The sequence below is a fragment of the Plenodomus lingam genome, assembly GCF_022343315.1.
Source record: "Plenodomus lingam strain CAN1 chromosome Unknown contig_23, whole genome shotgun sequence".
Taxonomy (NCBI): Eukaryota; Fungi; Ascomycota; class Dothideomycetes; order Pleosporales; family Leptosphaeriaceae; genus Plenodomus; species Plenodomus lingam.
The window spans coordinates 1,325,455-1,350,462 of record NW_027093940.1 but is presented as its reverse complement, the minus strand read 5'-3'; the positions used below and the strand labels follow the sequence as shown (position 1 = coordinate 1,350,462).

The 25,008-nt window shown below is 52.2% G+C and overlaps 9 protein-coding genes across 9 annotated transcripts; 5 read left to right on the top strand and 4 right to left on the bottom strand.

Annotated features, from left to right (window-relative positions):
• Nucleotides 1–166: 166 nt before the first annotated feature.
• Nucleotides 167–998, bottom strand: IAQ61_006197 (uncharacterized protein; the record flags this gene model as incomplete). The annotated part of the gene is made up of 2 exons (XM_066097090.1): nucleotides 167–522; nucleotides 608–998. The coding sequence occupies 2 exons, from the start codon at nucleotides 996–998 to the stop codon at nucleotides 167–169; spliced, it is 747 nt and encodes a 248-aa protein (XP_065953082.1).
• A 364-nt stretch (nucleotides 999–1,362) lies between these two features.
• Nucleotides 1,363–3,786, bottom strand: HSP78 (chaperone ATPase hsp78; the record flags this gene model as incomplete). Its single annotated transcript, XM_003835725.1, has 1 exon — nucleotides 1,363–3,786. One exon carries the CDS (start codon nucleotides 3,784–3,786, stop codon nucleotides 1,363–1,365), a length of 2,424 nt encoding a protein of 807 aa, XP_003835773.1.
• A 443-nt stretch (nucleotides 3,787–4,229) lies between these two features.
• Nucleotides 4,230–6,117, top strand: IAQ61_006195 (uncharacterized protein). Its single transcript, XM_003835726.2, has 3 exons — nucleotides 4,230–4,371; nucleotides 4,629–5,011; nucleotides 5,063–6,117. The coding sequence occupies exons 1-3, from the start codon at nucleotides 4,292–4,294 to the stop codon at nucleotides 5,290–5,292; spliced, it is 693 nt and encodes a 230-aa protein (XP_003835774.1). The 5' UTR covers nucleotides 4,230–4,291; the 3' UTR covers nucleotides 5,293–6,117.
• IAQ61_006194 (uncharacterized protein) lies at nucleotides 6,118–8,838 on the top strand. The gene is made up of 3 exons (XM_003835727.2): nucleotides 6,118–7,302; nucleotides 7,363–8,151; nucleotides 8,236–8,838. The coding sequence occupies exons 1-3, from the start codon at nucleotides 6,514–6,516 to the stop codon at nucleotides 8,470–8,472; spliced, it is 1,815 nt and encodes a 604-aa protein (XP_003835775.1). The 5' UTR covers nucleotides 6,118–6,513; the 3' UTR covers nucleotides 8,473–8,838.
• A 99-nt stretch (nucleotides 8,839–8,937) lies between these two features.
• Nucleotides 8,938–9,952, bottom strand: IAQ61_006193 (uncharacterized protein; the record flags this gene model as incomplete). The annotated part of the gene is made up of 2 exons (XM_003835728.1): nucleotides 8,938–9,819; nucleotides 9,887–9,952. The coding sequence occupies 2 exons, from the start codon at nucleotides 9,950–9,952 to the stop codon at nucleotides 8,938–8,940; spliced, it is 948 nt and encodes a 315-aa protein (XP_003835776.1).
• Nucleotides 9,953–10,821: 869 nt separating this feature from the next.
• IAQ61_006192 (uncharacterized protein) lies at nucleotides 10,822–11,729 on the top strand (the record flags this gene model as incomplete). The annotated part of the gene is made up of 2 exons (XM_003835729.1): nucleotides 10,822–10,845; nucleotides 10,896–11,729. 2 exons carry the CDS (start codon nucleotides 10,822–10,824, stop codon nucleotides 11,727–11,729), a joined length of 858 nt encoding a protein of 285 aa, XP_003835777.1.
• Nucleotides 11,730–12,361: 632 nt separating this feature from the next.
• HIR1 (HIR complex subunit) lies at nucleotides 12,362–15,820 on the top strand (the record flags this gene model as incomplete). The annotated part of the gene is made up of 5 exons (XM_003835730.1): nucleotides 12,362–12,398; nucleotides 12,498–12,572; nucleotides 12,662–12,880; nucleotides 12,956–15,658; nucleotides 15,714–15,820. 5 exons carry the CDS (start codon nucleotides 12,362–12,364, stop codon nucleotides 15,818–15,820), a joined length of 3,141 nt encoding a protein of 1,046 aa, XP_003835778.1.
• A 996-nt stretch (nucleotides 15,821–16,816) lies between these two features.
• CKB1 (casein kinase 2 regulatory subunit) lies at nucleotides 16,817–17,986 on the top strand (the record flags this gene model as incomplete). The annotated part of the gene is made up of 1 exon (XM_003835731.1): nucleotides 16,817–17,986. One exon carries the CDS (start codon nucleotides 16,817–16,819, stop codon nucleotides 17,984–17,986), a length of 1,170 nt encoding a protein of 389 aa, XP_003835779.1.
• Nucleotides 17,987–18,621: 635 nt separating this feature from the next.
• Nucleotides 18,622–24,916, bottom strand: IAQ61_006189 (uncharacterized protein; the record flags this gene model as incomplete). The annotated part of the gene is made up of 8 exons (XM_066097089.1): nucleotides 18,622–21,055; nucleotides 21,105–21,220; nucleotides 21,270–22,182; nucleotides 22,291–22,411; nucleotides 22,499–22,660; nucleotides 22,681–23,138; nucleotides 23,485–23,644; nucleotides 23,785–24,916. Coding segments are annotated over 8 exons (5,463 nt in total), but the record flags the coding sequence as incomplete, so codon positions are not given.
• Nucleotides 24,917–25,008: the final 92 nt, after the last annotated feature.

Here is a 25,008-nt window from a genome sequence, read left to right as displayed (position 1 = left end):
AATGGAGGGTATCGGCATTAATGAACATGGTATCTCGAAGACTGAACATTCCAAGTGTCGTGACTCGGAACATAAGATATGCACTGTGATCGCCAGGCAGATATGCTGCCGCACGTCGACGTTGTAGATAGGATATCAAAGCGCCAGCACAACCAACCTAAAAACGTCAGTATGCTGCTGAGGCTGATGACGCGGGTGCTACTACCGTCACGCGACTTTCCAAGTCGATCAATCCGGCTAGTCGTAGTAGCTGTCCTTGTTGACCGAATGTATCACCATCGTTGAACTGATGGGCAGCAGGCAGTTCGCTAGACACATTGAAGCTGATCTGAGAAACTTCGGTTCCCTCCAATTGCAAACTCTGAAGTTTACTCTTCGCAGCATCATAGTAGAATTCGCTTGGAGGCCGTACTTCCAGTAGGAACGGTAGACGAAATTGATCATTATCGACGCTTGCGGAATCATCGTTCCTGCCCTCTGGGTCAAACCTGTTGATCACTGAATCATCAATCTTTGTGGAGACTAAGATGACAGTCGGCTCGATTGATAACCGGACTTTATCATCGTTAGCTTTCATTACATGGAGTACCCATCCAGCATTGCATACGAGTGTCAATGATGTCCACATTGCCGAACGGAATGTCTTCCATGAAGAACATCTTCTCGTCCCTCGCCACGTAGTAACTACAGCCCACAACACCTCGAGGTAGTAGGTCCACAGCCATGATGACCTCGTTCAATGTGTCATCATCTTCGCGCCCATTTTGAGACGGGACATGTGTCGACTCATCTTCAAGGAACGATCCTCTACGAGCTGGCCGATGAGACCTGTTCAAGACTACTGTCGCGGCTGATGGAGAGTGGACAGACGATCTGCGCGAAGTACTGGAACCAGAAGTGTCCAGACTAGTGCCACCGCCGCTGTTGTGAGCCGATGCGATGCTGCGCCTGCTTCTATATCGGAATGATGGTTTGTGAGGCGGCTTACGGGGCGGCATAACTGTTTAGCTAGAGAGATATCAGCTCAGAGTTGAAATTATCTGGCGGATGAGGTGAGGGCCGATGACCGGGTGAGAGTACATCGGGAAAGGAAGTAGCGATGACACGTGCACGCGTGCTTGCCTTAATCGATGCTACCAAGTCGATGCGGAAGGGGAGTCGAGGTTTGCACGACAATAAAGTCAATGGGAGTGAGATGCACATATATACTGAATGAATTGAGTCATACATCCGTGAATAGGGTATCATCAGTACCCTCTTGTGCTGTAAGCCTGATAATTATACAATGCAATATACACAAACCTTATAGTACAAGTCATAACGTCGTTAACACGTGCCGTTTCTTCTTCTTTTTCTTCTTCTTCACGCAGTCACCTCGAGGCCTGAGCCATCCGATTTGACGCCGATTTTAGCTGTGTCGCCACTTCGAATTTCTCCTCGAATAATTTTGTCTGCAAGGCCATTACCAATTTCTCGTGCGATAAGCCTGTTCAACGGCCTCGCTCCATACTTAGGGTCGTATCCGCGATCGCAGAGCCATTGTTTTGCTTCGTCGGGGCAATCAAGGGTGATTCTTCGGTCGTCCAATCGTTGCTGGAGCTCTTTCAGTCGAATGTCTACAATGTCCCTCAGTGCTTCACGAGATAAGCGCCTGAAAATTATGAATTCGTCGAGACGATTGAGGAACTCGGGAGGATACGTGGCGGAAACGATATCCATGACAGCATTGCGGACATCAGACGATATCTCGCCAGAGTCTTGATTACCTGAACGTAAGGCGTCATCGCCGACGATGATGTCTGCGCCCAGATTCGATGTCATAACAATGATCGTGTTGCGGAAGTCAACCTTGTGACCTTGTGCATCTGTCAAGAAACCTTCGTCTAGAACCTGCAGTAATAGTGTGGAAATGTCCTTGTGAGCCTTTTCCCACTCGTCGAAAAGGAGCACGGCATATGGCTTTCGTCTTACGGCCTCGGTGAGCTGTCCGGCGTCTTCATAGCCTACGTATCCGGCTGGACTGCCTATCAATCTCGAGACAGTGTGCTTTTCGCTGAATTCGCTCATGTCGAAACGGATGACTGCCTGTGGAGTGCTGAACAGATACTCTGCCAGCCTCTTACATACCTCTGTCTTGCCGACACCTGTTGGCCCCAGCATCATGAAAGAAGCTATCGGCCTATTCTCCCCAGAAAGTCCCGCTCTTTGCAAGCGAATAGCATTTGCAACTGCTGTGAGTGCCTCATCTTGCCCTTTGACAAATTGGCGTAAGGTCTCCTCCATGTGAATCAGTTTCTCGCTTTCACCACTGTTCAACTTGGAAAGTGGGATTCCTGTCGTACGTGAGACGACACTGGCTATATCATCGGCCGTGACTGAGTCATGCAGCAGTGAGTCAGGACGGCTGGCGCCTGCAACCAATTCCTCGTCTTTTGGGAGCTTCTCTATCAGCTCCGGAATTCTGCTGTACTGTAGCTCTCCAGCCTTGGCAAAATTGCCCTCTCGTCGGGCTTGTTCAAGCTCCAGTCTTGCTTTTTCAAGATTCTCTTGGGCGTTCTTAATTTCTTCGAGCTCCGCGCGCTCCTTCTCCCACTTTTCGGTGAGTCCTTTGGCTTCCTCTTGCTTTTGCTTCAAAGACTCTTCCAAGCGCTGGCGTCGCTCTTTGCTGGCGATGTCGGTCTCCTTTCGAAGTGATTCCAATTCGATCTGGATCGTCATGATCTGACGATCAAGCTCTTGAATTGCATCGGGTTTGCTCTCCTGTTGCAGTCGTAAGGCGCTGGCAGCCTCGTCCACGAGATCAATTGCTTTGTCTGGGAGGAAGCGATCTGTTATGTACCTGTTGCTGTATGAGGCCGCCGCGACCAGGGCATTATCGGTTATGCGCACTCCGTGGTGGACCTCATAACGCTCTTTGATTCCACGAAGAATTGAAATGGTATCTTGGACGGTGGGTTCGCCAACTTGAATGGGCTGAAAGCGTCTAGCAAGCGCAGCATCCTTTTCAATTTGGCGATACTCGCTCAAAGTAGTGGCACCGCAGAGCTGTAGCTCGCCCCGGGACAGAGCTGGCTTTAGTAAGTTACTGGCATCAATGCTACCCTCTGCCTTGCCGAGACCCAAGAGCGTATGAAGCTCATCAACGAATAAGATGACTCCTTTCTTCGCTTCTTCCACCTCTTTTAAGACGCTCTTCAGCCGTTCTTCAAAATCGCCTCGGAACTTGGCGCCTGCAATGAGCGAACCAAGATCGAGTGAGATGACACGCTTATCCTTGATTGACTCAGGCACATCGCCCTTGACGATACGCTGAGCCAAGCCTTCAAGAATAGCAGTTTTGCCAGTTCCGGCTTTCCCTATGAGTACCGGATTGTTCTTTGTCCGTCGTGACAGGATCTGTATAGTCCGCTGGATCTCGCCGTCACGGCCGATGACAGGATCTAATTTTCCATCCCGTGCCCGTTCTGTGAGGTCTATTCCGTATTGTTCCAACGCCGGTTTTTCCGGCTCACCCCCCATATTCATTCGATGTGTGCCACCTGGTGGATGCGGCCGTCCGTTCGCATAGCCTCGAGAAGTGATGCGCGGTTGTATCAAACATGGTTGTTGCGGGCGAGTCGTGTTCATGTAGGACCTCGTAGGGCCTAATAGCTGTTGTCTTGGAACAGGATCTTGATGCGCGCGTAACGTGATGGCTGCACATGGTAACAACGGTCGAGATGGTAATTGTACTGTTCCATGGGTGATGAGATGCCTCGCACTGAGGCGCGCTTTAGTAGTTAGCATGTTGGTATGGAGTCGTCGAATGCGATCAAAAGTCAGAGTCCACAAGAGGGAAAAGAAAACATTATATCTGGGATTGACGGTTGGAGCACAGGCTTCATCGAAACTCCACGATGATTCGATGTAGTTCTATTGTCGATTTTTTAGTACCCGTCACCCCACGGTAAAGATCTGATCAACGACGCCAACAGGAGTTTCGAGAGTCAGCTATGGTATGGTATTGTAATAGTACAGGGAACTTGGTGTATCTGTGCGATCAGATCTGCGACTTGCACAGGATTTACAATATGCACTGCAAACCCGGGTTTCAGAGGAGAACATTTGCATAGAGGGGCTGGGGAGGTGGCCCCCGCACCCCCCGTCAGGCACGAAAGCACGTGCTAGCGTCTGGGCGCAATTTTTCCCAACCCTCATTTCCTCTCGAGCAAAACCCCCAGCTGTCCTCCGCTCACACTCTCCATACTAGACTCCTTCCCTTCTACATCCACAGCAACCCCCAACTGCAAATATGGGCTTCACCGATTTTGTCTCCGACGCCGGCCTCACCCTCCTGAACAACTGGGTCAAGACGCGCAGCTACATTGTTGGGTATGTTTGCTACCCCACCCCGCCATTACTTGGCCCCCTGCGTGTTTGTGTTTTTTTCCAGCACGAATCAACCCCTCCTTTCTCCCCGATTGTTTTATGATGAGAATCTTTGGTCCGTGTTAATGAGGCGGCTTAAGACCCCGCTATCTGAATACAAAACCAAGCGCTTGTCGCAGCTCTGATATACATACCCCTTTCTGTTTCGGTCACAGTCACCCTAGGGTACTTTGCAGAGATCATTGACTGACAGGCCATAGCTACACCCCATCGCAGGCCGATGTAAAGGTCTTCCAGCAGATCAAGCAGATTCCTGCACCAGAGAAGTTCCCATACGCATGGCGCTGGTACAACCACATCCTCACCTTCGAGGGTGAGTTCGAGTCACTGCCCGGCGACCCAACCAAGGAGCACACTGCCTACGGCCCCGACTCCTCGGAACTCACACTCAACCCCGCCAAGGCACCTGAGAAGGAGGCTGAAGATGAGGATGACATCGACCTGTTCGGCAGCGATGATGAAGAGGAAGATGCGGAAGCGGAGAAGGTCAAGGCCGAGCGTCTTGCCGAGTACAACAAGAAGAAGGCCGGCAAGGTCAAGCCTGCTGCCAAGTCCATCGTCACCCTTGATGTCAAGCCATGGGGTATGTTTTTATACCAATTCGCTAGTGCAACCCTATACTAATCTGTCATAGATGACGAGACAAACATGGATGAGCTCAAGGCCAACGTTCTCGCCATCGAGAAGGACGGTCTCGTCTGGGGTGCCTCGACACTCGTCGCTGTTGGTTTCGGTATCAAGAAGCTGCAGATCAACTTGGTCATCGAAGACGAAAAGGTCTCGCTGGACGACTTGCAACAACTGATTGAGGAGGACGAAGACCACGTTCAGTCAACCGATGTTGTTGCTATGCAGAAGTTGTAGAGTAGCCGCGGGAGGCCTGAGCGGCACCACGAGCTTATTACGAATGGCATGCCTGGTTATGACGGACGGGTTGGGAAAGGTTTACGATCACGTCTTTATGAGCAGCTGCTAGACGAAATTTACGACATGGTAGAGATACCAACTCCCATTTTGGGAACAACACTTGCATGGTCCCTGTAATATGTCCTTCTGTCTTTCCTTGACTTTGCCCGTTGGTCCTGGTCGACAGTCATCTACCACGAGTTGCATGCTCCTTGGAATCTTAACCCTATCGTCGACCAACGCAACGTATTCACGACCAGATCCACTAATTATACCCCCGCTGACGACCATGGGCTTGGCAGCACTGCTGATGCGAGGTCTGTCACACAGTCCACGATTTTGAAAACGTATGGGTAGCAATAACTATACTTGAATTTCGCACGAAGGGTAGTTATTAAAACACGCCATGATGTCAGGTCAAGCTTACCAAGTTCCAGAGCCCTCTTATATTATAGTAGTATCTCATGCGCTCGGGTAGTTTGAGTATCATGTGATTTGCCACTGCTACATCCTGGCTATTTTCATAGCACAAGACAAGTAACGTGATCCTCAAACTAGCCGAGATAACTAGTAGTAGAGTACACTTCGACTTTCCTCATTGGGGCTGTACATACTGTGTACTAGCAGACTCTTCTTCACAAATGATTTCATGCTCAGAAGCTCGGCCGAAGCCACAGATGGGACCGACAATTGCGGCTAACTACGTCTGTCGAGATGCTCGCGAAAAAGCTTGTCGTTAAAAATCGCCCCATGCGGTGCATGCGACGTCATAAACCTTGCCATCTATGATTAAGATCTTGGCTGTGCAACGAACTTTTACACAAAATGGCAGAGGGCCATGAAGGAAACAGTCCAAGATCTGGCTGTGCAAAGTCTCGAAATGCCCCCAGTCTTGTGACACTATACTTGCAACCCATACTCGGGATGGAAATATTTCAACCAACGACTTCAAACCTTACTCTACATCCTCTTCAGAGTTAGCTAGCGTCCGACTCGAAGCGCGAAAGAGCGAGAACGCGAGTGCACCCGCTTTTATCTGGAGTTAAGCGGACATTGGGTTTCTAGAATACTTATACGACGTTGGGCCCCTTTCGTGCAAACCTGGACAAGACTTTTACCATTCTGCGCCTCCCTTTCCTCCTTTGGCGCATTGTGGCTCGCACGTACAAAACAAACAACATGGACGCATCCGATCGCTACATCGAGAGAGCTGAGCGCGATGCCAGCCCTGAACGCTTCCCCACTGCTCCAGGACACACGGACACGGGCGAGAAAATAGAGCAACACGAGGAGATTGAGCGCACACATACGGCCTCTAGTGCAGCGTCGTCACTGTCTTCATCATCCGACGCATCTGCTGCAGAGCGCGATGGTGGCATGTCTAGAATGGCCACACAGCGCGACGATGTCTTGGACCTCGAACGTCATGCTACAGCTCTGAGCCGAATCCAGACGCAGCGGTCACAACACAGTCAGACGGTTGGAGCCAGTCTCAAGAGCAGAACGTCCAAGAAGCCATTGCCTGCCTTCGGAGCAGGGAAGCCATATCCACCACCACTACCAGACCGAGAGGAGTATGTGGTCGAATTCAATGGACACGATGACCCTCTTCATGCGCAGAATTGGCCCATGAAGAAGAAGCTTGCCACAGCTACTATGCTGGGGTTCACTACCCTCACAGCTGCGTTTGGCAGTTCCATCTTCAGCGCTGCGACTGGTGCCATTATGCAGAAATTCAATGTTGGCTCGGTTGTGGCGACGCTGGGTACATCGTTGTACGTTCTGGGTTTCGCAACTGGGCCTATCCTATGGGCACCTTTCTCCGAACTCAAAGGCCGACGCCTGCCTCTTGTCATCGCCTCTTTCGGTTTCGCAGTCTTCAATCTTGCAGTCGCTACGGGCAAGGACGTTCAGACTGTGTTGATTTGTAGATTTTTCTCTGGTTTCTTTGGCGCTTGTCCACTGACCGTAAGTACCATAGACAACGACCTTTTCCGCTCCACTCGATGGTGTACTGACGTTGCATAGTGTGTCGCCGCAGTATTCAGTGACATGTTTGACAATCGCACGCGCGGAATGGCCATCACCGTCTTCTCCATGACCGTCTTTACCGGTCCCATATTCGCACCCTTTGTTGGAGGCTTCATCGTCATGTCAGACCTCGGATGGCGCTGGATCGAATACCTCGTCTGCATCATGGGATTCGCCGCCTTTATAATCAACATTATTTTCCTCTCTGAGTCCTACCCACCAGAGATCCTTGTCTTGAAGGCAGCCGAGCTCCGCCGCCGCACTAAAAACTGGGGTATCCACGCCAAACAAGACGAGATCGAAATCGACTTCAAAGAGCTGGTGCAGAAGAATTTCTCGCGGCCGCTGAGAATGCTGTTCACTGAGCGCATCGTATTGCTGCTTAGTGTGTACATGGCTTTCATCTACGGCCTCTTGTACCTCTTCCTAACTGCGTACCCGCTCGTCTTTCAGGGCGTACATGGCATGAATCTTGGTGTTGGTAGTCTACCATTTTTCGGAATGATCACCGGACAACTCCTAGCCGGTACACTGATCTTCATCCGTCAACCGGGCTACCAGAAGAAACTTGCCGCCAACAAAAATGTCCCCATTCCCGAATGGAGATTGCCAGAGGTCATTCTGGGAGGCATATGCTTCTCCGTCGGCATCTTTTGGTTCGGATGGACAGGCTATCGCCAAGATATTCACTGGATTGTGCCTACACTCTCTGGAATCTTAATCGGCTTCGGTCTGCTCAGTATCTTCCTTCAGGCCCTAAACTACCTCGTCGATGCCTATCTCATGGTAAGTTCTTGAGAACCCCCTCTCCCTCTCGCTCTCGCTCTCTCCCCACCCTCCTTCAGCCATTTACTTACTTCATAAATCTAGTTCGCCGCCTCAGCTATCGCAGCAAACACATTCCTCCGCAGTCTCTGCGGCGCCGCTTTCCCCTTGTTCGCAAGGCAAATGTTCGAGGGCATGGGCATACAGTGGGCCGCCACGCTGCTCGGTTGCGTTGCTGCGCTCCTCGTCCCCGTTCCCGTGTGGTTTTATCTCAGGGGTGCGAAGATCAGGGAGAAGAGTGCTTATGCGCCTACTACCAAGCCAGCTTCTGCAGACGAGTAGAAGGGGCGTCTTTGCTTTTTGTTTATTTGCTAGAGAAAAGTTGGCCATGCGGGAACGTGGGCGTTTGACGTTTTGATGCATCTTAGCGTTGGATTTTCAGACTTGTTGTTCTATTTTGCAAAGATACCATGATAGTAATTGTATGAGGCGAGGTGTGGCTTGGATTTATGGTAATGCTTTGTGGATGTCTGGTTGTTACCAGAGCGGACTGTTGGAGTTGTTCGCATTCTTCGTGTCGTTTGTGGTGCGGGCCAAGCACTCGTGTAGGGCACGAAAATATCAGTGAAATCTAGTTTTGGGAATATGATAGATAACTATGACATGATGTCTTGTAACACAATCAAGTCGATTTATGAACAGATCCGTGCCGAAAACAAATCTTCACATGGACATTATTCACTCATCATTTCTCCGACATAAGAGATGCTTGCAGATATCTCAAATCATGGCCTAGCCATACAACTACTATTTCCTGAACAAACTCGTCGCACTCCCCAGCAGAGGATTCGGTTGAAACTCGACATCGGCGCCCTTGCCCACCAACGGCACGGCATCCTCATCCACCCTACTCCTCGGCACCACCGTCTCCCCCCGCATAATCTCCACCATACTAATCACCGGCAGCGCCAACAGCAACAGCGGCAACAACTGGCCAAAACTCCAGCTCCCCTCGCTCGGGCCCTGCAGATTCACCGACGCGGGCGGGTGCCCAAACGCCTGGCTCTCGAGGACGACGCGGACGGTGGCGCCGAGGCCCATTGCGAGACAGGCCAGGAGACCGGCGATTTGCACGGTTTTGAGCCATTGCGGGTTGGATCTATTGTGCAGGTACCATGTGGCGAGGATGAAGGTGACGACTTGGCCGGCGAGGACGGAAATAGTACCTGCGATGCTGAGGGCGGCGTTGTCGGCACTGCCTCTGCTTTCGACGTGCCAGACACATGCAATGGGGAGTCTGGGTTCCATGTTTCGGAGCACGGTCTGTAGGATGAAAATCCCACTGAGGATGCCGAGGAACATGTTGACGAGCATGAGCAGTTGGCGGATCCAGCGCAGGACCCAGTCGCGTCTAAAGTCATTGACTAGGGCGAGGAGGGTGGCGAGGTTGGTGGCCGTGGAGAGGAGGGAGAGAAGCCAGATGATGAAGAAGTGGTAGGGGACCATTGTTTTCATCTTGGCTAGGCCGACGGATTGGATGCCAATACCGGTGAGGATCTGTTGGTCTGAAAAGGATTGCAGGAGCTTGCGACATAGGGGTGCAGAGGTTGATTTTCGCAGACCGAGGAGAATGATAATAGCGGAGAGGAGAATGGACAGGAGGTTTGTGATTATGAAGGAGAGTAGCGTCTGTTGGTTGGGGGTTTATGATCAGTGAACCTGGAGGATTGGAAGTGAGGAAGAAAGGGTGACTAACGCCTGCGCCTGCGACTCCAGCATCCGTGGGCGTTGCCTTGGGCACATCTGTGCAATTGAACACCATCTTGTCTTATTTACTCCCGTGTATGAGCCTTCAAGGAAAGTGGTCTACCAGTATGGTGTTGGAAACCCGTCGCATGCGACTGGTGGTGAAAACAATGTAACGTTAAAGAGGTGGAAACAAAGTAACGTTAAAGAGGTGGAAACAAAGTTGAATATGAACTCGGCATTTCAAACCCAAATAGCACAGCCTCTTCCTATGTCATCATCGGCAAGGTCTCCACCCCTCAAAGGCATCTACTAATTGATTTCCAAGGGCATGTTGGCGAGGAATGCGATGTCAGTGCCAGGGGGCAGATCTCAAAAAATGGCCAATAGTCGATCCTAGTCCCATCGTACCTGTGGCGCGAGCGCTTAATCTGCGACGCGGCGAAACGCGTAGGCGGACCAATCATATTGAGGGATTCCGGAACCTTTCCTCCTGGCAAGCCGCTGCATGTGACCCCTGTTCATTGACACGTGACTATGCTGTTGTACACACATGTACAGGTGCGCCACTCCTTTTAGCACAATATCGCAAAAAGATTATAACAAACGTCTCAAACTCTCATACTGGGTATGCTCGTGGTGTACTGTGAGACATGTATATCAAGGCTATGGTTATGTCACAGTGCTTTTGGCATACACTGGGTGTTCTGATAAGACTATCATCAAATCCTTCTGTCGCAGCGACATATGATTGTTTGTGGGCCTTATACGCTGGTAGACGTAGGGCATTGGGAAGTTTAATACAAACTGTCTTCTTGATAGATCATTTCCTAGGATAGACTCTGGAGCACAACTGCGGACTCCCGAGCCTGGTCTGTGCGGGTGCTAGGTAACGTCAGCGAACTTTCCAACATCAGTCGCATCCCACGATTCTCTACACTCATCATGGCAGAATACTGGAAGTCAACAGTAAGTGAACTAGGACTCCGAGAGAGACTATGCAGCTGATATTTCTCCAGCCAAAATACTGGTGCAAGTTCTGCCTTGTCTACGTTAAAGACACCAAGTTCGAGCGGGCGCAACACGAAGCAACCGGCCGCCACCAGGGCAACATTCAGCGCAGTCTCAAGAGCCTCCACCGTGAGCAAGAAGTCGAGCAGCGTAACAAAGCGCGAGCACAGGCTGAAGTCGCGCGACTCAATGGCCTTGTGCCCTCCACCAGCTCTCCCTCGGTAGCAGGGGGCACGGGTGGGGCTGCCACATTCGAAAAGCGGCCTGAGAAGAAGGCGACTGTCGAAGATCGGAAGCGACAATGGGATCAATTAGCAGCTATGGGAATAGCGGTCCCAGAGGCGGTGAGAGGGGATCTGGCGATCGCAGGAGAGTGGAAGAAGGTGTCCGAAGAAGTTATAGGCGAAGTGACCGAGGATGGAGAGTTCAAGGCGACTTCTCTGAACAAGGGTGTCAGAAAGAGAAAGATAGATGAGGAAGAGGAAGAGCGAGAAGCAGCGGGAGAGATCATCACCAGGAAGAAGGGTTGGGGCCACAAATTTAAGGCATTTCCAGGGAGTAAAGAGGTGGACGATGACATTGAGTCATTGCTGAGGAAGAAGGAGGTCCCGATCGATCAAAAGCAAGAAGTCAAGCGGGAGGATTCGGAAGGGCTCGGCGTCAAGGCGGAGGACGAGGATTATTCCACTACAAAGACATTACACGGCATTCCTACGGCTGAAGAAGAAGAAGCACAAGCACGAGAGGCTACTACAACCGTGAAGCAGGAAGATGTAGCCGCGCCGACTACACCAGCTGCACCAGCTATTGTCTTTAAAAAGAGGAAGAAGATTGCAAAGTAAAAGAGACACGCAGCAATACTCAGCTCTCCAAAGGCGAAAAGCCAGCTCTGTTACAGCACACAAACTTATGCAACCAGATACGATGCAATCTGAAGCGAGGGTTTATTACTCTGATGCAAACACAACCTCTTTATTGATGGGTTATATGATGCAATCGAAGCTTCAGGACAGAGATGGAAAGGCGATGACCAGATCCTGGCAGCATAAAGAACGAAGGACGAGCATGTTCGGTGAAGGCTGAAGGCAGCAGTATATGATATATAAATCAATAAAAAAACATTAGGCCAATTTTGGAGTCCATCTTCCGAATCAATGCGAGGAATACTTGATACTTGCCATGGCCATTATGTACCGTGTTTCGGGCACGGCGAAACCCACTTTATGATCGGCCATGCAGCTAAACCTTAAACCCCTGCCTCAAACGTCCGCCAAGGAGCGTCGACCGCGCCCGCGAGTTCGCGTCACCTAAGTGCCAGAACAATCATCGCGAATAACAGAAACGTGCAAGTCCCGACGCCGAACACGACAACCATCGCCCCCAACGCCCTCAACCTGCCCACAACTCATATATCAGCCAAACACTCATGGTCGCGTCATAGCATGCTCTATTTACCCATCGACTATACGCGACCATGCATGTGATCAAGCCGCAGTGGTTGACACACCCGGGTGAGTACACCGATTGCGACACTGCACATGGAGACATTGCGCCCCGCGTCCCCCTCACCCAAAACGACTAGCTAATCATTATTATTTTTCTCTCTACAGGTGAGCTAAAAGACTTCGAAGTCTATAGCTGTGACGTCTCGCCTGACGGGTCGCGACTCGTTACAGCCGCCGGAGGTTCGTTACCATAACTTGGCACAGCAGCGTGAAGACGATGCGCATAGCCTTCGCTGTCTTGCTGATCGGCACCAACTGACATTACTTAGATGGCTATGTGCGCATATGGTCTACTGAGGCCATTTTGAACTCGAATAACCCCGAATACACGAAACCGAAGCAGCTTGCTGCTGTCAGTCACCACTCGGGTACAATCCACGCCGTGCGCTTCTCCTACAATGGCAAATACCTGGCATCGGGCGCAGATGACAAGATAGTATGTGTCTATGCGCTAGACAAGAATGCACCGCCGACACACGCAGCATTTGGTACGTCACAGCGTGGCCCTCTCATAAGGGGGGGGGGAGGGGAAACGGGAGAACGGTGGCTGATTATATGTATAGGAACTAACGAAGCCCCACCCGTCGAGAATTGGCGCGTCATCCGCCGCCTTATAGGACATGACAACGATGTGCAGGATCTCGGCTGGTCTTACGACTCTTCCATCCTCGTCTCAGTGGGCCTAGACTCCAAGGTGGTAGTGTGGTCAGGCCATTCCTTCGAGAAACTGAAGACGCTGTCCAACCACCAAAGCCACGTCAAGGGCATCACGTTCGATCCGGCGAACAAGTACTTCGCGACCGCAAGTGACGACCGAACCGTCAAGGTATTCCGATTCAATTCTCCTCCGCCAAATGCGACGCAGCAAGATCAGGTCAACAACTTCGTCCTCGAGCACACCATCACCGCACCTTTTCAGACGTCTCCACTCACCACATACTTTCGCCGTTGCTCTTGGTCACCAGACGGTGCGCACATTGCTGCTGCTAACTCGACCAATGGACCAGTCAGTTCTGTTGCTATTGTTGTGCGTGGAACCTGGGATGGAGACATCAGTCTCGTTGGCCACGAGGGTCCAGTAGAAGTTGCAGCCTTCTCTCCAAGACTCTTCTACAGTCAGCCGCCCACATTGCGAAATGATGGAAGCGTCAACCAGCCTTCAGTTACCATCATTGCTTGCGCTGGACAAGACAAATGTCTGAGTGTGTGGATCACCAGCCTACCAAGGCCTTTCATAATATCGCAAGAGCTGGCCACAAAGTCCATCTCCGATTTAGCGTGGGCGCCAAATGGCGAGACATTATTCGTGACCAGTTTGGATGGAAGTATCTTGACCATCGTCTTCGAACCAGGGGAGTTGGGATATCCTGCGCCACTTTCCGAGAATGAGAAGACGCTATCGAAATTCGGCGCTGGGAGGAGGGTTGGTATTATCGAAGGCACCGACGCTCTACTGCTAGAAGAAAGCAGCAAGAGCGGAGAGCTCAAAGGTGTCCAGGGCAGAATGGGTGCTTTGATGGGCGATGGAGGTGCAGTTCAGCCTCCAGCTCTTGCCAATGGAACTAATGGCGCTGCATCATCTGTGCCACAGACGAATGGATCGAGCACTCCTGCGCAAACAGCAGCGCCTGCGCCTGCGCAGCCACCTGCTGACCAACGAGTGGAGAAGCTCAAGCAACGGGTGACTGTGACGAAAGAGGGCAAGAAGCGCATAGCACCCATGCTAATGTCATCTTCCTCGGGAATTGGCGAATCTTCGTTACCACAAACACAACTCATTTCCGCAACGACGACTTCAGGCGGGCGGAGTGACAATCCACACAACATCCTCGATCTGTCAAAACCGTATGATGGATTCCCTAAGGGCGGTCTTGCATCCATGCTGGTAGGCAACAAGAGGAAGTTTGCTGAAATCGAGGGAGACGAGGAGCGACAGATTGAACGAAGACTTGCCGCTTCCGTACGACCTGGTGGCGCAGCTATAGTGCTGAATGGCGAGAACGGTCTCCTTCCACCGGCTGCTGCTGCACCAAAAAGTAACGAGCTACAAGAACCTCCGAAAGTACTTCGGCCCGCCATCGTCAACCCATCTCTTAGCGTGAGCCAAGTACGATTGGCAGTGCCCAAGGTTAGGAGCGTGATTGTGCGCACGGCAGATGGCAGTGAACCAACGCAGAACAGCGTTGATGCCAATACAGGCAAAGCAGAAGTGCCAGACACGGTAATACTAGAAGCTCGAAATGCTAGTGGCCCTTCTAGGACAGGTCGGCTACAAGATCATGATCCTACAAGACTTACTTGTACGAGTAAGGGCCAGGTTTTATGGCAGGACTTCTTACCAAAGGCTGTTCTACTAGTCACAGGCAACACCAATTTCTTTGCCGCAGCTTGCGAAGACGGCTCCATATACGCTTGGTCACCAGCAGGTCGAAGAACACTAAACGCCATGGTTCTAGAATCGCAGCCCGTCATTATGGACTGCCGTGGCTGGTGGTTGTTGTGCATAACCTCTGTAGGCATGTGTTACATCTGGAACCTGAAGAACATGTCGTCACCCCATCCGCCAGTAACGTTGGCACCTATCCTCGACATAGCAGCACATGCCCAAGGCCCACATCTAACAAGATCCCCCGGTATCGTGTTTGCACGTCTGAACTCTACTGGACGCCTAGTCGTGGCCATGTCAAATGGTGATGGCTTTACGTACAACCCAGAAATGTACGTTTGGCAACGACTCTCAGAACCATGGTGGGGAGTCACAAGTCAGTATTGGAATAGCACCGACTCCTCTGTCGGTAACATTCGATCATCAAAAGACAGTAATACAGCACCGAAGGAGAAGCACGATCACGTCTCCATGGAAAACATTTCAGCGGGCATCATACCCTCGCTGGAACGCAACACCACAAACCAGTCTCTTCTACAAGGTCGATCATTTCACCTGCAGCGACTCATCAAGATTCTCATCTCCGCCGAAGGCTTCGAAACATTCGAAAGTTGCGCTAGTGTTGCTCATCTCGAAAATCGTGTTGCAGCTGCCCGTGCGCTTGGGGCAAGAGAAGAGTTCAAGATCTATCTTACCATGTACGTTAAGCGTCTCGGTGCGGAAGGTCTGAAGGGCAAGATTGAGGAGCTGTTGAGAAGTCTGATGGGCAACCTAATCACGGAAGACGAAGGAGATGATGACGACGACGAGATGAAGGAGCCCGAGGTGATTTGCGGGTGGAAGAGGGAGGAGCTGTTGAAGGAGGCTGTATTGATACTTGGTAAGTCAACCTCCTCAACTCTTCTCACCATACTAGACACTAATATCACCACTAGGTAAACACAGAGATCTGCAGCGTATCACGGTCCCCTATGCGCGCCTCCTCAACATTGTGTCCGAGGGGCAGAAGCAAGACGACCAGGCGATGATTACAGATATCTAACAGAATACCCTCCGCGTTTTGTATCTGTTGTCTATTCTTGTACTTTTATCAAAAAGCATAGTTATGCACGGCGTCGGATCAGGTTGGCATGCTTCGGAACATGCAAATGCTCTGCCATACATGTGGGACTGAACCGAAGGTCTGTGGAACATTGCTATATCGCAGCTGGGACTTGACTTCTGATTTCAAGTGTGACAGGGCTGCTTAGTGAAAGCTGTATCGGAGACTTGGGCTGGTTTTGATTGTTGGGAAGGGAACATGGTGTGCTTGAACTTGTAGACCTTGTAACTGATGGGCTTGGTTCACTTTTGGCGCGTTACAGACTCATTTTAGTCCGACTATATAGGCATGCCACCATCTTGCTCGTAAATTTCGTCTCGTCTCGCCAGGCATGAGAGTCACCGGTATAATGGCCCTGTCGGGTTTTGTTTGTGCACTTCTCGGGGTCGTTGCGTGAGAAGGCAGCCTCACGCGAGGATTGTCACGTGCGCTTTGACGATCGTCTTCCAGGCTAAGCTAAGACGACCACAACTTCGCCTGCTGCAACACACGACCACCCCCCAGTCGAACAAATGCACTTGCTCCGGACTGTACTATACTGATACACTAGCGATACAAATATTGGCGAGAGTCTCGGGGCTTTGACGTCAAACCCTCCATTCACTCGTGGACCCCTCCCCCACCTTAGTTCACTAGCAGCACGACAACCGCCGAGCCCTTCCTTATCCCGAGCTCCGTGGGCCATCACATGCGATAACACTATTGCTGCGCGTGCAGCTGCTCAACATCACATCGGCTTTACTACACAACGTTGCTGCCACCCACTACCAACTCCCTGTTTGGGTCACAACAACACAAACCCCCCCTCTTCTCCCACCCCACATTCGGAACCTCGAGTTCGCATTGTCCATCCGCTACACAACAAATATCCTCACGTAGGATCCCCCCCACCCGCGCCAATACAACGGCGCAATCCTGGACGACGACCACTACACCATGTCGTCGTCATCTCAGGTCACCGAGTCTTGGATCGCGTCTTTTTGTGGCTTGCTAGGCCACGAATACTTTGCCGAGGTGTCAGAGGACTTTGTCGAAGATGACTTCAACCTCACAGGTCTGCAGTCACAAGTGCCCATGTACAAGGAGGCATTGGAGATGATACTGGACGTTGAGCCCGAAGACGACGAGGATGAAGAGGAGGACGAGGACGAAGACGAAGAAGACGAAGACATACTGGGTGACGAACGAGCGCCGGGCTACCGACGAGCCAGTGATCGCAGACATTTGCGGATAGCCTCCGATCTCAGTGTGATAGAAAGCTCTGCCGAGCTACTCTATGGCCTCATACACCAACGCTACATTACCTCGCGCCCGGGTATCCAACAAATGGCGGAAAAGTACGAACTCCAACACTTTGGCATCTGCCCGCGCGTAAACTGCAATTCCTGCAAAGTGCTTCCCGTGGGCCTCAACGACAGCCCAGGCCACGAGACGGTCAAGCTCTTCTGCCCCTCGTGCCTCGACGTCTACACGCCGCCCAACTCACGCTTCCAGACCGTCGACGGTGCCTTCTTTGGCACCACCTTCCCCTCGCTCTTCTTCATGACCTTCACCGACCTCGACATTGGCGGCAACCTCCGCGCAAACCCCTCCTCCTCCATCGACGCCCTCGCCCAACTCAACGCGCAATCCGCCGACGCCGCCAACAACAAACCTCGCAACACGACGCCCTCGAATGTCACGTCAATAAACGGTGTGGCGCCACACAACCTCGCCCCCAGCCTCGGCACCGGCAGCATCTACGAACCCCGCATCTACGGCTTCCGTGTCAGCGAGCGCGCCCGCTCAGGCCCCCGCATGAAGTGGCTGCGCATGCGGCCCACGGATGTGACAGAGCTCGACGAGACACGACGCTACTGGGAAGACCGGGACGACGATGCGGATCGGCCAGACGACGAAGATCTCAACATGGTGGATGTGGCAGAGGGAGGTGGCGCAGCAGCCAAGGGCACAGCCGGCGCAGATCGCAGGAAGAAGCCAATTCGCACACGGAGACGGCCGACGAATGGTAGTCATACTGGGGCTGGGGCCGTCGGTGGAGGCGCCAGCCCCATGGATGCTAATGGTGTTGCGGCGGGGACGGGGGCAGCGACGCCCGTGGGTTAGGGGATGTTTCTGTCTTTTTACTCTTGGTTTTTATCAGAGGGATTGAGGGGATAGGGAGCGTGTGTGCTGGCTTGGTGTCTTTGTTAGAATGGTATTTAGTAGTCGTGCCTCTGAGCAAGGGAAAACAGGGGGGGGGCTGTCCTTGTCCTGTGCTGTTACCAACCATGTGATGGGGTTTTTTTCTTGGCTCTTGTAGCATTTTGCTTGTTATTTTCTAGGAACAAAATGATTGTTGACGTATGTTGTGTACTGTGTACTGTAGTGTTGTGTGGTGGATATTGTGTACTGTGGTGTGGTTGATACGCTCTTGTGTGGTAGTACCATATTATTAGTGTATACTGTACTCTACTGTATACTGTACTGTACTGTATACTGTACTCTACTGTATACTGTACTGTACTGTATACTGTACTCTACTGTATACTGTACTCTACTATATACCATATACACTACTAGATACTATACTACGCAATACACCATAACATAGTGTACACCACCCTATGCAATACACCACACCACACAAGCCAGCTTCAGATCACATCACATCGCATCACGTAAAATACTCCGCCCATCTCAAGCATTCACATTAAACATCCAAATTTCATTTCCAATAGATCTCAACCTCCATAAGCAGCCCCGCCCAGTCCAGCCAAACCCACCCCATCAAATTACTGAATCTTCCTCCCACCCCCCTTCCTAGCCCTATACGCATGAGTACTCCCGACGCCCAAATCGAGGGCGCCCGTGGACCCAACCCCCTCGGCCCCGGCCACAAGACCATCAAACGTTTCCCTACCGAGCGAGATGATCTTGAGCGCGTTTCCGAAACCGACAACGACGCTGCACTTTCCATGGCGGCTGATGGGTCCAGGGGCCGGTACGAAGAGTTCGTGATCGTCGGCGAAGCCGGATTCCGCGTCTTCGAGGTCGTCGGGTTGGAGGGGGCGGGAGCGAAAATCGCCCATCGGGGAGAGGGTCCAGGCTTCCCATTCGGTGGTGCAGAGGGGGGCGCGCGTGGTGTGGCGGGTGTTGGCAAAGGTGGAGTCGAGGGTGTGGGGGACCGTGTTCGGGTGGGGTGGCTTGCGGGCACGGTGTTTGAGTGCGGAGGCGAGAGTGCGAGCGTCGGCGGTGTAGTGTGCGTCTTCTGTGCCCGAAGGAGTGGATGAGGCGGAGGGCGGATGGGTGCCGCGCCGTATGCCTATGATGCTGAGCGTGCTTGTCAATGCCCAAACACCAGCAGGTTCGACGTAATGGACTGCCTCGTGGGCGCTGTCGAGGCGTTGGCAGTCGTGTTGGTCGTGGTCGGGACTTTTTCCGAGGCAGAGTTGTGAGATGGAGGGGTTGGACGAGGTGAAGGTCTGCATGATCATGTGGTTGGAGTGTTCCTCGTTGTAAGCAACGGATAGGAAGCGTACAGCAGGCGCTCCACATGAGCATAGTCGTCTAGCAGGATGCGAAATGCGAAATGAGTGAGGTTCGAGGTGGCCAATCTGGAAAGAGTGGATCAGTGCTCGACTCTTAAAGTCAAAGACCTCTGCTTGCTCATCTCGAAGTGCGAAGATGATGCCGAGACTGGGAACTCCTTCAATGCACTTGATTTTTTCTGGGTTGCTTCCTGGTGGTGGTCCTGGATCGAGACCAGCGACTACTTCCGACGTCGCGTTAATTCCCTCCCTCAATGGCAATATATGTACCTCCCCAGACTTGGTCACATAGACCAGACTAGTGTTCCTGCCATGTATGTACAGCTTGGCACAAATGATGGAGCTTGATGATATGCGCTTGGTGTGATGGATACCAGTGGACGCTTCTAGTTCCGTCAGACGGCCGTCCGGACTGACAATAATCAGGTATGGTCTCTCGGCGTCTATGCGAGTAAGAAGAGTGGCAAAGCGGAACAAGATCGGTACTTGTCCTCGCAGGTCAATCTTCGGGAACAGGGCGAACTGTTTAGCCGCAATATTCCAGAGCCCGATTTGACCGGAATTGGCACACAACGCAAGCTGAGTCCCACCATCATCGATAGCACTAGCGTTGATAGGCCACAGATTGGGCTTCATGGTTGCTGTTGGTAACAGGAAAGGCGAGTAGCCATCTGGTGTATGTGACCAGATTGCAGTGGTCCGGTCCAACGAAATGCTGGCAATGTGACCCTTTGGGCAAGATGCAAGTCGAACTACGTCAGTCGTTTGTGGCGTTAATAGTGTCTTGACTGAGAACATGGACTCCTCGTCTTCGGCATCGACTGCATTTTCCGTTAGACCTGTCCAGAGTAGATAGTTCATTAGCAGAGTTACACCAGCGATCAGAAAGGCAAGAATTAAAGCTGCGGGAAATGCGTGTGCGTGCGCAAAACGACGAAAAGCTTCGGGAAGAGAGGTCGGTGGCTGCGGGCCATCCCTTCCTTGCGCTCCTTTCGGGATGACGAGAAGCGGATCGTATATACGAGCTACAAAGCTTTGAGCACCAGGCTTAATGAAGCTGAAGAGCTCCCGGGCCGTGTTATGGTCCTGAAGTCTTAGCCAGTCGGCAGGAGTTCTGGCTTGGTTAATCGGCGGCTGGTTCCAGACAGTGTCGGCAGCTTTCTGCCTTGTTGTTGAAACGAACCTCTGAGGGATGTTAAGAAATGACAACTTCTTGCCGTTGCTGTTCAGGTAGTGCCAATTGAGAGCCAAGATGACGGAGAAAGACCCAATCGATCCTGCGAAGCGAGTGCTCGTTGGTAACCTAGCGAGCCATGATTGTTGTTCTGTGTGCTTCTTCTTCGTGGCTTGACTGTGAGCGAGGCGCTCTAGCGAATCTGACAGCTCCATTCGTTGCACGTCCACGCTCAAGACAGCAACGAAGAAGGTGAGGTGGAAGACAAAGTCGAAGACTAGCGTTACTGCTGTGAAAATGCAAAAGTCTGCAACCCAAGGTGTGACATATCGTGAGAGTAGGTATAGCCCAGCGATGTTTTGGAAGGCAATGGCGGTAGAGAGATGACCGATTTGGCCAATGGCATGCCCAATGCGCTGGGGCGGAGGCATCTCTGGAGCAGTCTCCAAGACGACGTTAATTAAACGAAATCTGTAGCTAGTCAAAAACGAATTCTAAGAGTGATGATCTTGTCACGTACATGTTCCCAAGCCCAAAACAAAAAACTACCGTAGGAAACCATGGCCGGGGTATGCGCGACAAATCGATGCCAATATATGTACACAAGGAGAAACTAGCAATTATGCAAATGGTCATCTGGAGAAAAATAAGTGAGGGGAGCTGTCGGTTGATGGATTTGTCATACTTTGGCTGATATGGTGACCAGTAGACCGAACCAACTCTTTACAGCACGTAGCTGCGTCATTCTCAGTATTACATATCCTGCAGTGGCCAGATAGGAGGCGAGCAGAAGCAAGTCGTCGCTGTACGACATGGGCCAAAAACGAAATTCATAAAGTCGATCGTCGACAACCTGGCCATCAAGTGGAAACATGGTCCAGCCTGGCGAGAGATGGTGAGGAAGCGCACTTGTCCGGGAATTCCACAATTCTCCAAGACTTGAATTGCTATAGTCGAACCAGGTGATGACGAGCGCATCCGCAGCACGAAGCTTGCTGTTTGAGAAGGTCTTGCCCGCGAACACGGTACTGGGGCGCAGTGTTAGATTGAGCGCGGTCTGCATCTTTTGATTTGCATTGATGGTGGCTAGCAAGTCTAAGTCGCCTTGCAACGCGCGAAGCGAGCAATCCCAATACATCAATGGCGAATGCCAGCCCCAGCCCTGACCTGCTGCATTTGCGATGCATTGTGGATGGGCATGATCGTGGATCAGCGTTTGTTGCGTTGTGAGGCCTTCACTGCGATTCATCTCGAAGCCAGTGCCTATGAGGACTTCCTGGACGAGCAACGCTTCCTCGAGGACAGGCAGGTCAATTGCCTTCATGTAGTCGCCGTAGACCCAGACCTGGCGCACGACGACGTCGGCGGGCCGCTTACCCTCTATCTCGGTGGTGGAGGTCCAGACATGCTTGGGCAAGTTGCGCAGCCCCGCGCCGGCAGCGCTGTCGGCCTGGAAGATGGCCTGGTAGCAGAGGAGGAAGGAGAGGACGATGAAGAGGACAATGGAGATCAGCCAGTGCCGAGCCGTCGCAGTGCCGTAAGCCTGGAAAGCGCGGCGGATGGGGTGCGAGGCCGCAAGCTTTGGCGGCTCACTCTCTCTGCAAAGTTTATTGTCAGCATTGAACAGTAAGACAGGTGGTTCCAGTACCGAGCAGTTATGCGTGTGTTTCAAGGGAAAGGGCCAAGGTTTCCTCAAGGTTACTTACCCACGCAGTGGATAGAGGAGCAACCAGATCATTCGGCGCCGCAATGCCTCTCTCAGGGCATGTCCAGACACAGAGGTGGGGGTGTGGAGAGTCTTTGCGCCGCCTAGGACGGTGACGATATCTATGGTGCAGGTGAAAGGGCGGCTCAATCATCTGTCGGGGTGGGCGCCGCAGGAGCAGGTGCAAAGGCAGTTGCAGTCGCAGTCACCGTCACAGTCACCGTCGCAGTCACCGTCGCAGATACAGAGACAGAGGCGCGGCGTCGTTGGGCGAGCCAAGGCACGACTTGCGGGCTCTGGGCTCTGCGTTTCTTGGTTTCCGGGGGCTCTGGGGGGAGGGATCTTCAATGGCCGGCGCGACTGGACTCGAACTAGGTAAACGGCGGCAGACGGGCATGGCGCACATGCAAATGGGCCGGCGGCAGGATCGAGCATGATAGTCCAAGTATTCGTGGCGCAACCATGGCGGAGACGTGCCAGTTGGGTGTGTGCCAGTAGGTGTGTGTGTGTGTGTGTGTGTGCCAGGGTGTGGTCGTCGCCAAGGGGGCAGTTCCATGTCTCGCATCGCATATCGGATTATCCGCATGCACGTGTGTGTGACTACAAAACCACGAAACATGGGCAAGGTCTGCCGCATGGACGTGGATGGCGATACTGCCACCGCAAGCCTGCCACGCCCAATGCGCTGCACCTTCCCCTACAACACCAAATGGCAAAAGGCGAAGTGGAAAAATGGCGAATGGTGAATGGCAAAGGGCGCCCACTGTCCCCTCCCCATCTCGATCAGACTGCAGCCACGGGAGAACACTGCAACCTGTCATACCCACAATCTTCACCAGGTCGGCGAGGCTCTCAAGCCGATCAAAAAGGAAACAAATATGCATGCAGAAGCGAGCGGCAAGATTCGCGTGTCACTCGGGAAGGATTCCCAAGGCATGTGAGAACCTCCACGTCGGGTCCACCCCTCGCAAGGTCGTCATTGCTATAAGGAGGTGCATACTGTATGTATGGTAGAGTAGGTAGGTAGGTATACCAACTTAGATCCTGGCGGAGATCTTCATATAGGTACATATATACCTACCTACATGCATATATATCATGGCTACAGGGTCTGGTCAGTGTCTGACATGCATCCAACCTGCAACAGACTCCATGTGGATGGGTTCTACATCAACCTGAATACTCGCCTACCTACAGCTCCAGTCTGGCTCGTCTTTCTGCTGTAACATTGGGCATCACTACGGCGTAACGAGCTGTCTCTTGATGCTCAGCTTGCAATCTCTGGCTGAGCAACAGCCCGAACTGGTACCACCCGAACACGCCCAGATTCCACCCGGCCTTGCTGGCCAGCATATCTAGATGCTGTACCTGGCTGACATGATCCTTGTTGGATCGCGTCTCCAATATCCACAGCCGATGAGTGGCTAATCGGGCCGCCCGATCGTGATGCATCATGCGATCGCAAACAATGGCCGTCGGTCGCCAGTTCATGTACCATCCATAGCTGCATCCTCATCTTCACCATCATCTGCGTCATCATCTTCCCAGTCCTCTTCTTCCTCCTCCTCCTCTTCTTCTTCTCCTTCAACAGACGGTCCCAGGACATCATTGAGCTCCTTTAATATCTCCTCGGCGTGATCCTTCAACCTTTCGTCCTCGTACTCCATCACAGTGTACAGCTTGAGGCAATTCTCAAGCCAGTCGCGACTTGCGCGCAGTAACGAAGTGGCAACCTGGTCCTCTCCTTTGACCTTTTGCTTTCCAGCTAGTAGATGTAGACACCATCCGCCCAAGTACCACGCTTCCACACTACCATCGTTCTCGCCCACCAGTCTCTCCAAGACCTCAATAGCCTCGTCCTCCATCTCAGTCTCCATGAGCAGACGAGACAAGCTGATGCGCGTCGAGTAATCGGGCACTTTGGGGTCATCCGGGTCCAGGTCCTTCCACAGCTCCATGCTTTTCTTCAAGGCAGATCTGGCGTCGTCTTGTCGCAATTGAGATATCCGCACAGACGCCAGCGTCTGCAAAGGCTCGGGGTTATTTGGCGCAACCAGCAGAGCCTCGGTGACAGCGGCGTCGCATCGCGCTTCCGCATCTTCTTCCCACGATAGATCAGTCATGTAGACTTCTGCAATACCACATAACGAGTTTGCAATCTTCTGCCTCTTTTCCTCTAGCAACTCCTCAGTCTCAGTCTTCTTGACGAGCTTGCCCTCCAACTCGCTCATTTCTCGTTTGAGCACTTGGATGCCTTTGTGGAACCACCGTACGCTCTCTGCGCCCCCTTCTTCGTTCAATTGTGCCATCCATAGAAACTTCTCGGCGCCATCGTTTGCGCCTTCTGGGTCGATTACTATGGCGGCTTGGAAGGCCTCTTTCGCAGCCTCAGGGTCGCCTAGTTCGACGTTGATTTCTCCTAACAAGTTCAGCGCTGGAAGTACCGCTACTGTGGGTTTCGAGTCCGATTGGAGAAGATTCAATGCTCTTCTCGCAGCAACAAGCGCTTCTTCTGGCTGTGAGGTTTGCAATAGCGTCGCAGCTTGTATTAGCAGGTCTTGCGGTGACGTCTTGGGCTTCTTCGTTCCGTTCGATGCGCTGGCCTTTGCGCTCTTCTTCGACTTGCGATCTGCCGGTTTTGTTTTCGCCATTTTAAGAGTTGCAATGTGATGTGATGTGTTGATTTCAAGAGCCAAGGGCATGCGTTCATCCAAAATTT